Genomic DNA, 13,152 nt, shown 5'->3' on the forward strand with positions numbered 1-13,152 from the left:
ACGTTGGTCCTTAGGGGGCAGTGTAGTTACTGGCCGAAGTGCTGCGCTTCAACAAGTGCTTCCGGCTGCGGACTTCCTCTCTTGCTCTGCATCGGGACGCGAACATGGTACGAAATGCAGACACGGATATACTTGCAAGAATCGACGTTAATCTCACGGCTAAATAAGACATCGATGCACCTTGGTGGTTCATATAAGCGAATGAGGCTTTTGTACTCGCATCGATGCCATTATTTGCCACATATGTTTGAGTTTTCGGACGAAAACAGGTCCTCTGATGATGCTACCGTATTCGCTAGCTGCTAGCCGTTTTTACCTTTAGCCTGCCTTTCAGGTGTTAAATGTGACCTATTTTATTTTTCTGGAGATTATTACATGGGTATGCCACCAACAATGCATAAATTGGATTCACAGCGGTAGAATTTCGATGTCAACGTTAAAGCATGCGCTCATACTTTGGCGCTGTTTCCGAGCTTGTGAAGCGTGTACAAATGGTTTGCCGACGTGTACAACTTCATCGATTAAATATTTAATTTTCAATTTGTGAATTGGTCGTGTCATAATGTTGACGGTGTCTTGTCGCGATGTCCTCAGGTGAACGTCCCGAAGACCCGCAGGACCTACTGCAAGAAGTGCAAAAAGCACCAACCCCACAAAGTTACCCAGTACAAGAAGGGCAAGGATTCCCTCTACGCTCAGGGTAAGTAGCTTGACAGGTGTGTTTTTTTTTTCTTCTTCTGGATTTAGACTGCATGCATCAAGTGACTTGATCCCCTTTGTTTTTCCTGTGTAGTATATGCAATAGGGCTAGGAAAGGTGTTGTCACGCTGCATTGCATCATGGTCATAATTGCCATTTCTTGGCCCACGGCTCTTGCATTGCAGTCAGTTTTGAACTCCTTGAATGCTGTCAACTAGATCCATTCCACACATCCACAAACAGATGTTTGATGTGGATATTACTCTGCGGTGGACTAATATGCGGCCCGAGGTTCTGCCTGTGCGCTCAGTCACAGGAGTTGACGAGACCAGAAAAAACTTGGGCCGCTGCTGCTATTAATAAAGTCGTGTTACTTTTACTCTGTTACTATGATCTAAATGTCGCTCGCTGCTATTGGACGGGTGAGCCAGACAGTGCCTGGTTTTCTCCACACATACCGCTTTAAGAATTAAGGCCAAAAAGTTCGATCTTGGTCTCATCAGACCAGAGAATCTTATTTCTCACCATCTTGGCTTTCATGCGTCTTGCACTGAGGAGAGGCTTCCATCAGGCCACTCCGCCATAAAGCCCCGACTGGTGGAGGGCAGAAGTGATGGTTGACTATCTAAAACTTTCTCCCATCCCCCGACTGCATCTCTGGAGCTCAGCCACAGTGATCTTTGGGTTCTTCTTTACCTCTCTCACCAAGGCTCTTCTCACCCGATTGCTCAATTTGGTCAGACAGCCAGCTCTAGGGAGGGTTCTGGTCGTCCCAAACGTCTTCCATTTAAGGATTATGAAGGCCACTGTGCTCTTAGGAACCTTAAATGCAGCAGAACTTATTTTGTAACCTTGGCCAGATCTATGCCTTACAACAATTCTGTCTCTGAGCTCTTCAGGCAGTTCCTTTGACCTCACGATTCTCATTTACTCTTGACATGCACTGTGAACTGTAAGGTCTTATATAGTCAGGTGTCTGGCTTACCTAATCAAGTCCAATCGGTATAATGAAACCGCTGCACTCCAATGAAGTTGTAGAACCATCTCAAGGATGATCAGTAGAAATGGATAGCACCAAGTTAAATGAGTGTCACATAAAGGGTCTGAATACTTATGGCTGTGTGATATTTTTTTCTTTTTTAATCTGCAAAAATTTCAACAATTGTTTTTGTCTGTCAATATGGGGTGCTGTGTGTACACTGAGGGAAAAAAATAACTTAAATGATTTTAGCAAATGGTTGCAATATAACAAAGAGTGAGAAATTTAAGGGGCTCTGAATACTTTCTGTACCCACTGTATGTGTATGTAGATATACAGTGGGTACGGAAAGTACACACCCAAAAGTCCTGGGATGGTTGGTAGGAAAAGAAGCTAATGAGTGAATGTCTTTCAGGTAAGAGGAGATACGACAGGAAGCAGAGCGGCTATGGTGGTCAGACCAAGCCCATCTTCCGGAAAAAGGTGAGTTTAACCTCTTTGAATGATTGCCATGCTCTGCTGTGCCTGACACACACACTGACTTTGTTTCCAGGCTAAGACAACAAAGAAGATTGTGCTGAGGCTTGAGTGCATGGAGGCCAACTGCAGATCCAAGAGAATGCTGGCCATCAAGCGCTGCAAGCACTTTGAGTTGGGCGGTGACAAGAAGAGAAAGGTAAGACTGACAGAAGTTGCTTCTTTGTTGAGCCAAGATGCTTCTTCGTTGAGCTAGTCTTGGTAACTGGTTCTCCATTAGTGTGAATTTACACTAAAAAGCTTTCAAAGCTCTGGTATAACGCACAATTCTATAACAGTAACTCCCATAGGAAAGTAGTAAATGCATTCCAATCTCAAACTGTTCCTCATAAAACCTTTAAGATCAGTGTTTTAACATTAAGGTGTCTGCAGGACGACGGTCACCTAGAGCAGTAATTGTCAACTGCTGGGTAATAAAACGCGCAGGCCCAGTTTTGGTGGATCGCTGACACCTAGTAAAAAAAAAGTTACATTTATTCCTTTCCTGATTTTTCCTGGTACAGTGTAGAGGTATACTAAATTCCCACACGGAACATAGTTGTAGCAACATGACAAGATTTACCCAAAATTAAAATCTGTCTAACGGAAAAGTCTAGTTGGAATGGTCACTTTAACCTGAGTACAACACAACAAGAATGAAATATGTTGCAGAAATCACTGAACGTTGACTCATCACGGCGGTATCACTGATTGTTTTGGATTATGGGGGCGGGGGGAATCCCGCGTCTTACTTTACCGGCGTGCCCACATTAAACAGCTGCTTGGTGCATTTAACCAGGGTTGGCAAAATTATATTAATCCATACACAGATATTTGTGATGATGGTACGTCAAAATGTCATATACTGGCACTTTGATGCAGGCTGCAACTGCGTCCACCATTGCAAGGCTGATCTCTAGCCACTATTTTACTCTGTAAAATAAAATAAAGTACAGCTTCTAGCCACTATTTTACTCAAAAATAAAAAGTACAGCTCAGCCTTTGGTGGTAAACATTTGAAAGGGCATTTAAAAATATAATATACTCTACATATGAATTTAGAGCCTATTTTTTAAACAAAAAAAATCTTTATTAACTTCTGTGAATGTGTGTCGTGGCTTTGCAACAATTGGGAAATGCAGGTCCCAGGGTGACAACAGTTGAACCACTGGCCTAGAGCCTTTTTGAGCTTTTACTTGAGTTCAGGGTTGTGTGGTGCAGACGTGTATTTGTATTATTCATATTGCACTGAGCAGCCAGACCCTTTCCTAGGACATTTCCTTTTCTACAGTTATCATACTTGATGCGCGATTAGTGGTACCATGTGGGTTGTCTCACAGCTTTTAGCTTTAAAAATCAAGCTGCTCTTTGCACAATGACGAAAGTACAAAAGCTGCAGAGTTCATGGCGAGGCAACAAGATAAAGTGGAATTGAAAGTTGAATTACTCAGGCTTCAAAAATAGGAATGTAAATAAAGCATGTTTGTCATGCCTCACTGTCCAAATGTCAAACAAGATGACTTTGGTGAAGTGACTTGACCCTTTGAACATTTGTTTTCCACTTGCCGCATCTTATAGCCACATTACTGCCATTGACATTGTATTTGAGCAGTTAAAAGAAACATCTATTTTTTTGTTCATCTTGTTTACCCCTTCCTGACATCTTTTTCTCTCAACAGGGCCAGGTCATCCAGTTCTAAGCTCTGGTGCACTCTTCTGGGTCAAGTTGTCACAATTTTCAATAAATGTGTTCAGATTTACCATACCTCTTCTCAGTCACCTTCGCTGTGCCTTTTGTGATGCTCAATATGAAAAATCAGTCATGCGAGTTTCATTGAAGTGACAAGTTGGTGGCCTATAATGGCACACCATCACAACTCTGCATAGGTTATAATTAGGCTTTACACAATAAGGATTTTTGGGACCGATAAGCAAGTTTAAAAAACTGATCCGATCACTAGATGGAGCAATGTGTCTATTTAGATGACTTGTTCATTTACTGCATATACTTATGTACTGTATACTGAGTATCTTCAAAAGTATTCTAGTCCAGTGATTCCCAACCAGTGTGCCGTGGCACATTAGTGTGCCGTGAGTGATCTTCAGGTGTGCCGTGGGAAATTATTTTATTAACTGCTCAAAAAATTATTCGTTTCCAAGAAATATGTATCTTTGTTCTATTTATGCCAGTGAGGCATAAGTGACAGACAGAACAAATAAATGCTCTTCTATTAGATGGCAGGAAGTACATAAAGTAATTACTGTATATCTATGTTTTGTGACATAGTGGTATGTTGGTGTGCTATAAGATTTTCCAATTGTAAAATATGCCTTGGCTCCATAAAGGTTGGAAATCACTGCTCTAGCCAGGTCATGTATTCTAATCAGTCAGGTCAAACCAAGATTGCAACATGACAGAAATAATGGGTGCTAACTTAAGTGTAATTTAATTACTTCTCACACACACACACTGAAACTTTAGCAAGATTCACCATCACACGGCATGTTTACGTACAACCATTAGTGCTAGCACCAGCTTGCTAGGCTACATAACGTTTTGTAGCCTGCTTGCGAGCCGTACCGTATTAAAAGTTATGTGAACATAACCTCAAGCAATCTTTAAATGAACGTAATCTCCCGAGCACCACCACGCGGTTTTCCCCATTTTATTCTTATATAATACACTCGCTGCGTTGACGCCATGGTGAGGTGTATCCGGTTGCGTTTGAGTTGATGAGAAATCCATGTGAAAGTGGATGTGAAGATTTTATTGCAGTAGTCTGACAGTGTAATCATGAAAACCCAAATTTGTCTTGTAGTCTGATCCAGGCTTTACGTGCTGTCTGTCTCAGACGTGTCGTCTTGTCCCACGCCGCTGACGTATTTTTATTTATTTAAAAATAATTATTTGCTGTCAGACCGATCATATAGGTGTGAAGTCTAATTATAATTGAAAGTTTTTTCTATGTTCTATAGAAGTGTCTTTTTCTGCCCATTGCATCTGAAGGAATCTCTTTTCATAGCTGCTGGTGGGCGTGATCACAAACAGAGCAGTGCCTGAAGGGTTAACGGAGACCCAGTGTCCGATCTGAACACCCACTACCTCATATTGGGGCAGAATCTGCGTGACGTTGCAAAGCGGGGTGCACATCTTCCAGCCGGGAACCCCTTGTAAGGAGAACCTCCGTGGGCCTCCTATCTCCTGTGTGTTGAGTGCTGCTATGGCAAGCCTCCCATTGGACAGAGGCCTCTCCCACACCTCAAAATGCTCTACCTTTGGAGGGGGAGGGGAGTGAAACAAACAAACTTAGAATTAATGTAATCTTCCACTGTGAGGTGTTTAAGGACCCACCTTGGCTGTGCGGAAGCCCTGTTTTCCCAGGTTGTCCTGGCTGATGGAGATGATGTGGCGGTTCTGCAGCAGCTCCTTCGAGCGCCGACAGATGGACCTCAGGTCGTTTGACATGAGCAGCGGGGCCGCCATGATGGCCCATAGCGCCATATGGGACTCCTGCTGGTCCAGACTCAGGCCAAAGTTCCCGATCACCAGCTAGAAACCATAGAGCGCTTGTCTTAGGGGGTTGACTACAGGCTTAAATCCAAGATGGGCGTACCATATCTGGGTCATTCCAGCCCCCGGGACCGGCTGAGGGTGCAATGATGTCCTGATGGGTAACGGTCCAGTCCAGGATGGACTTGATGCTGCTCCATGAGTCGTAGACATCGGCAAAGTTGCGCCACTGGTTGCATGTCTCTGCAACGGCGTTGTAGTTTGGCTGGGGGTCACACAGGCTCCAACTTTACCAATGTCTTGATGGTCCAGTTCGAGTATGTTTGGTCACGTGTTAAGGCGTCTTTATACTTCCGCGCTCGCGCGGCCGACAACGCCCGGGTTGCGTCACGTAACCGACGCATTGGCCTGCGCGGCCCCTCTCACACGGCAAAAATTGTTCCTGTGCGTAGAGTCCCGCGGAAATCATCTCTCGTGATTGGTCCGTTTTAGTCACATGCTGTGATGCCTTCGTCAGCGTGCCCCTTGGTTCTACATACCATCTACGCCGCGGCCGCCTTGATTGATTTTGCAGCACAATTAAACGTATCATCTGGTCATCTAGGTCCATTTGTTCTCGCAGACACAGTTCCACGATCGTCATTGTTGTTGCTTTGTTTCTTGTTACAGAAAGTAAAGTAAAAACGGCTTCCGGAAATGGCCCAAAAATGCAGAGGAAACTCCACCCTGTGGTGTTCTAGCCAACTTGGAGGAGAACTGCAGTACATTTTCAAAACAGCGTGCGAGGGTTGCGCTCGAGTATATAGGCAAATTGCACGTGGGATAGCCGCGGTCGCCGTCCGCGCAAGTATAAGGAAGCCTTTACTCACCTTCTGGGAAGGCCACTCGTACAAAGGCCACTCACAAGAATATAGGATGGGTCTTCCGGTTCTGTTCAGAGCTTTGGACATATTCACATAGCCTAAACCAAAACAAATTATATACTATGTTAGACTTCCTTCACTGCCAGTGAGGGTAAAAGCTGTTATTTTTCTGATGCTGAATGGTGGACCAAAGTCAGTCCCAGCAATTCTCCGCCTCGATCAGTAGTATCACGTGGGACGACTCGAATTCCACGATTCCGGAAGTTCAATTTTACATTGAATTCTCTCACAGGTGAATAAATGACACCTTTACTACTGTGTCTCTGATGTGACAGTTTTGTGAAAAGGCAGTGTGATCAAGACTGTAAAAGGCTCTCATTTTCCCAACTTTTTTTCCCCCCATGTTGCTGTTCTTCATGGCACAAGCCTGAAAAAAAAAGTTGAAAATCAAGTCCTTCAGGCAGTAGTCCCGCTCGCACAGTTCCCGCAAAGGTGGTGGTGATGAAGTCAACCCTGGCAATTTTCTTCTTCAGATGTTTGCCCGGGAATATTCTCATTCATCCAGGTCATTTCATTCTCGGCATTGAATTGATCGCAACTGGACCGTTCCGTTCGTCTTAGAAGACGTTTTGCCTCGAGCAGGCTTCATCGGTTCATGCAACAAGGCTTAGTTAGGATGCACTAGCCTTCCATTCAGAGGTATTAGCAGGTGGGACAGTGCAATAATAAGGCCACAACTTTCCACAGGTCTTAAGTTTGACATTGCAGCGATGTATTTGTGTAAAACGCAAATAAGTGTTGGGTCTTGTGTTTTGTCTAACGTGCCCATTTTGCTGAGATTCTGTGTGAAAGGGCTTGTAAAAGCCAGGATTTTCACATTTTTTTTCAGGTCTGTCCTGTTTGTAGAGCGACAACATGGAATAAGTGCCATTCATATAGAGAACAGTGGCAAGGGAAAAAAGTATTCAAGTATCCTGTGGTCTTGTAGAAGCAAAACCCCAATGCCACCCACACCTTTGTTGCACTTCAACAAGGCCATGGTGTTAAAGTTGGGCCAGAGTGCAATTAGTCTCTCTGACCGATATAAACAGCCAACATGGCTTCCTTGAATAAAAATATTCAGAGTTGGTACTTGCATTTTTTGTCTTGTATTTGGCCCCACAAATGAACCAGAGAAAACGACTCAGAGGTTAAAAGCATCGGTAAGAAGAGTATTCAAACCTGTTAGTTTCCTACTTGACAAAATTATGGAAAACATGTTCCTGCAAATCACAGAATGGACTGTTAAAATAGCTGGAGGACATGCTTGCCTTCCTCAAGCAAAGTTCCATCCATGGAGCAGCCATCAAACTTGAGCAGGTCCACTTCCCACTCAGCAAAGGTCTGAGCGTCTGTGTCATAGTGACCCAGACTGCCAGGGTATCCGGCACAGGTGGTTCTACCCACATCTGCATAGATGCCCAACTTCAGACCCTTTGAATGCACCTGGAACCAAAGCTGTTACGTTCAAACTGAGAGTCTCCAGGAGTGGTCAGTATTGCAATAAGAATTTTACATGATTAAAAACTGTTACAGGAGATTGAATGCAAAGATACTTCAAAATTAAATACAACTGAACTGTAATCAAATGTTCTGTCCTGCATTACTACTAAAGGGAGTTTGGTACCACACTGAGAATCACTGGCCAATACAGCAGTGAATAGAATACAGATAAATGCCCTTGTGGGATTAATATTCACCTCACTCATCTTTTGTATACAAAGCACTCACATAGTCGGCCAGTTTCTTGATGCCCCCCTGGAACCTGCGAGGGTCCGCTTGCAGGCGGCCCCCTGCGTCTCGACTCGGACCCATCCAGCAGTCGTCAATGCAGACATACCGGTAGCCGGCCTCCTTCCAGCCCTCAGCTGCCATGATGTCTGCCATCTGCATGTACAGACGTTCACTAGGAGAACACAAAATATGTTAGGATATCACTACTGTATGTTTACTGTCACATACATGGGAAATATCTATATGTCCATTTTGATCAGTGTATGGTAGGAACCGGAGTCTTATCACAGCATACAGCTAGAGTGCATATAAAAAGTCTACACACCCCTGTTCAAATGCCAGGTTTTTGTGATATAAAATTGAGATCCAGTTAACCTCATTTAATTCATTTATATTTCAAAACATTGCATGTGGACAACATTACAGATTTGTTAGTTCTGTAATTTTAACTCATATTTGCGTATAGTTGACTTTTTGAAGCTCAAATTACTCTAGGATCTATTGATTAAATCACTGATTCCTAACCAAGCAATGTGAAATTATCCAATTTCACCTAACCAGTCTGTAAATTATTAACAAATAACGTCCATTTTTCATCTACAGTGTGTCGCGACGTAGTTGGTCACATCTTTGACAGGCATAACAGTTAATTGCTTTTCCACTAGATGGCAGAAAACTACTATTAATGATGGAACGACGGATGCTGCCATTTGTAGACAGAAAAGCTTTGTGTTCAACGAAACAAGGCCAGACACCGAGTGCATTGTTGTTTTTTTACTTGCTAAATTGAGATTTTGTATACTTGTGACATTTATTTTTTGTCAAACAGTGGCGTGCCGCGAGATTTTTCAACTGTAAAATATGTGCTTTGACTCAATACAAATTGGGCAGCACTGTCTTAGATGAATGGCAGAAAGTTAATATGTTTAGTTTTCTCGTTAATGGCCTGGTGCAACTGTCCCAAAATTAAAAATTTAAAAGTGTTTCCGCCCGGTTTCGAACCGGGGACCTTTCGCGTGTGAGGCGAACGTGATAACCACTACACTACGGAAACTGGTTTATAAGTGTGCCTCAAATTGTATTAGGCAGTGAATGTCGCAAAACCGCGCGGCACTCTGCCTTGACACGGCTGACCTTTCCCGGCCAAGTTCGTGACGCTACAGGCGGAATTAAGCAACGACACGAAATGCTAAGTGTTGGTCGCTACTGTATGAGTACAAGTTTCACGTTCTTGCTGTCAGTTTCCGTAGTGTAGTGGTTATCACGTTCGCCTCACACGCGAAAGGTCCCCGGTTCGAAACCGGGCGGAAACACAGCTATGATTTTAAATATTTTGTGAACTACACCCGATGAAAAAAAAAGCACAATTGTTTTTTTTCTCTTTGTCTTCATTTAGCAGGCCTTTTGTGTCATACCTAATGCAGTTTTCCGGGTCCGCGTCGCAGTCGGTGTTACACATGAACCTCTCCCAGTGCAGCCAACCCATCGTGGGGGTCCTCGCCAGGCCGTTGTCGAGAGCTACGGCGTGGCCCCACAAACCCACGACAAACAGCATCCACGGGCCTGCTGCGAGGGACATATTTCCTTTTTATTTCTCCGGCATAGCATTACATTTGCCGGCTGTTATTGGTCGACAGTACTTCCTGGCTTTGGGATTTCCCCGCCTGTCTCAGTTGATTGACATTAATCTTACCCAATGACGTGAGAGCCCGTCTTTACTAGCGAGGCGATTGGACATTTAAGACATTTAGACGTCCACATGGACATTTCGACGTCTCGCTATCAGCTACGGTTGCAACCAAGAAACGCGAGTCCCCGGGCATCAAGGAACGTTTGACACCAAAGTTCGTTGGAACGAAGCCATGCTTTATAGCAGGGATGTCAAACTAATTTTTGTCACGGGCCACATCGTAGTGACGGGGGGGGGGGGCAACTGTGAACCCATCTAAATGAAAGATTACCTCATATACTGTAATTACATACAGTATACACAACACATTGATGAATAGCCAGTTTTGAAACCAGAAGCCTATAAAAACATGTTTTCAACAATTAAATTTATTTCCAAAGGGGGATTGGTAACAAAAAAAAAATGCTTGTAAATATCTCAATGGCATTACTCCAGAACACAATGAGCAATTTTGATTTGTTTTCGCGGGCCACATAAAATGATGTGGCCGGCCGGATCTGGCACACGGGCCACCAGTTTGACAGCAGTGCTTTATAGCATTCAGTTTCGAGTTCAAGCAATGATGGATAGCGAACTTATAGCGTCACATTGCATGCCGGTTAAATGGATGCAAAAATAATTGTGCAGTTACGATTCGCAAACATCTCTGATTTCTTTATTATTATTACATTATTAGAGACTACCCACAAACAAAAGACTCATTCCTCACAGACGTTAAATGAAATGCAATTTGACTAGTAATTTGACACCATGATATGAAAAACCAAACGAATGGAGGGTTACTGAGTGAAACTGCCACCCCCTCTCACAAACACACGCAGAGAGATAGATGAGTTTTGCTCAATGTCTCGCAGCTGCTGCGAATGCAACAAGACAGCTGCTGCTTTGATTATATGTTAATTGTTGCTGGCGCGTCGGACTCATTTATTAAAAACAGCAGTATGTGTAAGCGCTGTTTTCAAATCAACACAAACCCTCACCCAACGCAAATAAAAGGGTATCAGCGATGGCAAATATGAAAAATGATAACTCAGCATACAACCGGAACATACTCAATATAATGTAGCTCAAGGGACAATAGAGTATGTCACCATGTTTGTCATCAAAGTAGAGGTGAATGATTTGATTGCTTCATTCAAGTTTAATGCTCCCAAAAAAAGAAATCTATATTTATAAGGAAGGAGCCCTGTCGCGAATGGCGAAAATCTGCGAGCAATTGACACCTCCTCAGAAAAGATCTTTATTTCAGATAGATGCCACCAGGTTCTTTGTACACTTGCATGGCAGTTAACATCGCCTCATGTGTCTGTACAGTACTGTAATCCTCTCTGACTGTATGCAAAAGAGCACCAAATATGACATTTCATCAAAATGTCGCATAATTAGAGGCCTCCATCAGGGACAGGCCTGATGCAAACTATTTGTCATTCGTCACAGGTCATACAAGATCCAGTGAGTGAAGGCGTGGAGGCTCTAAATGTCAGATTTCATTTTGACGCGCTGGCTTCTGCGTGATGGATGCACGTATCGCTTGAATGTGTTGTTTTGTGCTTGTAAAAAAACAACAACAGTAGATCTGTTTTTTTTTTTTTCCTTTTTCTTTATTTCCACACGACACTGACGTTAATTGAGAGTGGTGACAGATTGGTTTGCTTCGTCTGCCCTCAGGACTCTAACAGTCATCCATCGCCGTCCCTTTTCTTGGGCTCCATCCCAAATAATTGAGGAGGGCTTGTGTGAGGAATCTTTGCAATTTGGTCATCTGTTGCGACAGACACAAATATACTATAGCTCCACCTGACACGATAAAGCTGACAAACCATTTTCTAGACGGCCTTTTCCTCATTTCGGTGGTGGATGAGTTGAAGCGTATCCCAGCTGACTTTGTGTGAGAGGCGAGGTACTGACCAGGTACTGGTCACCAGGCAATCACAGGGCACATATAGGCAAACTAGCATTTGCACTCACCTTCACACCTACGGACAATTTCAATGAACCTCTCGTGAATGTGTTTGGAATGTGGGAGGCTGTCCGAGTACCTGGAGACAACTTGAGCACTTTGATTCGCATCAGTTATTCGGCGCAATTGCGATGTGCAGTTGGCTAGCTAGTTTTGCTTACGCCCTGAGAATGCATCTTCCCTTTGGCTAGTCCACTGGTGTGGTTGTTTTAGAGTGCCTCGTTGTCGGTCGTTAGTATACGTTTGTCACAAAGAGAAGGCGGAAATAGCAAGGCGAGGGGAACTTTAAAAAAAAGCCCAGAAGAGTGAAGGAAAAACAAGTCAGAGTTTACAGCCGCCACGGGAACCAGGGCTTTGGGCTGGCGGGGCTCTTTAGAGTGCCTCATTGTCGGCCGTGAGTGCGCGCACATCAAGGCGAGAAGGTAGAATAGCCAGGGGAAGAAAAAAAAGGACCACTTTGGAGCGCCTCGTCATGGCATGGAAACGTTCCCCGACTACCCGATGGGAAACAGTATGTTCCAGTCACCGTAGATTTAAACGCGATATATTTTTTGAAGCTCAAACATGTAGTTATGTGACGGCATAAGAAACAATGCAAGAAGAAGTAGCATCAATTTTTCCAGGTCGTAGCAGTGATTATTTGGTTGACAGTTGACAGTAGAGCGGGGCGTGGTTTTAGCACATTCAGTTGATACGCCCTCGGTGTTTGAGAGCTGAGACAAAAGCATGTAATTGACCTTTTTTTTTGTTAGGGTTGTTAACAACACTTCAAAAAACAAGACATGTATTTTCATTTTACAGGGACAAACAAACAAATAAACACCCCCTCCCCCCATTCCATCAAAAGAAATGTGTATTAACTGTAATTATGTCAGTTCATAGATGTTATTGTCCACACACAACTGCTGATCCCATTTGAACTGCATTGCTAACCAAATCAGCTGCACCTACTGAGGCACATTAAATGTGGGTTGTTTGCAGCCAGACGCTTTCTTATGTCAAAGTTAAGTTCCATTTCTGGCTCTATGGTCATCATTACACTTTTCCTCTTTGTCAATGTAAAACAAAGCCAAAGAAAAAGCAACTTGAGTTCATCCTTGAGATGCTCACTGAGCTCAAGTCTCACAAAATTAGCTGTTGGCCTCCATGATAACATTTTGG

General features: G+C 43.6%; 2 protein-coding genes and 2 non-coding genes across 4 annotated transcripts; 2 read left to right on the plus strand and 2 right to left on the minus strand.

Moving 5' to 3' along the window:
• The first annotated feature begins 27 nt into the window (after window positions 1–27).
• On the plus strand, window positions 28–3,959 carry rpl36a (ribosomal protein L36A). The gene is made up of 5 exons (XM_061686552.1): window positions 28–107; window positions 595–700; window positions 2,094–2,161; window positions 2,232–2,354; window positions 3,874–3,959. Exons 1-5 carry the CDS (start codon window positions 105–107, stop codon window positions 3,892–3,894), a joined length of 321 nt encoding a protein of 106 aa, XP_061542536.1. The 5' UTR covers window positions 28–104; the 3' UTR covers window positions 3,895–3,959.
• A 982-nt stretch (window positions 3,960–4,941) lies between these two features.
• On the minus strand, window positions 4,942–9,970 carry gla (galactosidase, alpha). The gene is made up of 7 exons (XM_061686550.1): window positions 9,757–9,970; window positions 8,339–8,513; window positions 7,879–8,053; window positions 6,575–6,666; window positions 5,809–5,970; window positions 5,547–5,744; window positions 4,942–5,468 (listed from the first exon to the last, which is right to left on the minus strand). The coding sequence occupies exons 1-7, from the start codon at window positions 9,918–9,920 to the stop codon at window positions 5,139–5,141; spliced, it is 1,296 nt and encodes a 431-aa protein (XP_061542534.1). The 5' UTR covers window positions 9,921–9,970; the 3' UTR covers window positions 4,942–5,138.
• Window positions 9,323–9,395, minus strand: trnav-cac (transfer RNA valine (anticodon CAC)). Its single transcript has one exon. It is a non-coding gene; the product is annotated as a tRNA-Val (tRNA).
• On the plus strand, window positions 9,582–9,654 carry trnav-cac (transfer RNA valine (anticodon CAC)). The gene has a single exon. It is a non-coding gene; the product is annotated as a tRNA-Val (tRNA).
• Window positions 9,971–13,152: the final 3,182 nt, after the last annotated feature.

Source organism: Phycodurus eques, chromosome 9 (assembly GCF_024500275.1).
Source record: "Phycodurus eques isolate BA_2022a chromosome 9, UOR_Pequ_1.1, whole genome shotgun sequence".
Lineage (NCBI taxonomy): Eukaryota > Metazoa > Chordata > Actinopteri > Syngnathiformes > Syngnathidae > Phycodurus > Phycodurus eques.

Coding starts and splice junctions, on each gene's coding strand:
- gla (XM_061686550.1), bottom strand. CDS start 9,920: ATGTCCCTCGCAGCAGGCCCGTGGATGCTGTTTGTCGTGGGTTTGTGG. Junction 6,667..7,878: donor TGGAACTTTGCTTGAGGAAG/GCAAGCATGTCC, acceptor GTTTTGGTTTAG/GCTATGTGAATATGTCCAAA. Junction 5,469..5,546: donor AGGGCTTCCGCACAGCCAAG/GTGGGTCCTTAA, acceptor CCCCCTCCAAAG/GTAGAGCATTTTGAGGTGTG.
- rpl36a (XM_061686552.1), top strand. Junction 2,162..2,231: donor AGCCCATCTTCCGGAAAAAG/GTGAGTTTAACC, acceptor CTTTGTTTCCAG/GCTAAGACAACAAAGAAGAT. Junction 2,355..3,873: donor GCGGTGACAAGAAGAGAAAG/GTAAGACTGACA, acceptor TTCTCTCAACAG/GGCCAGGTCATCCAGTTCTA.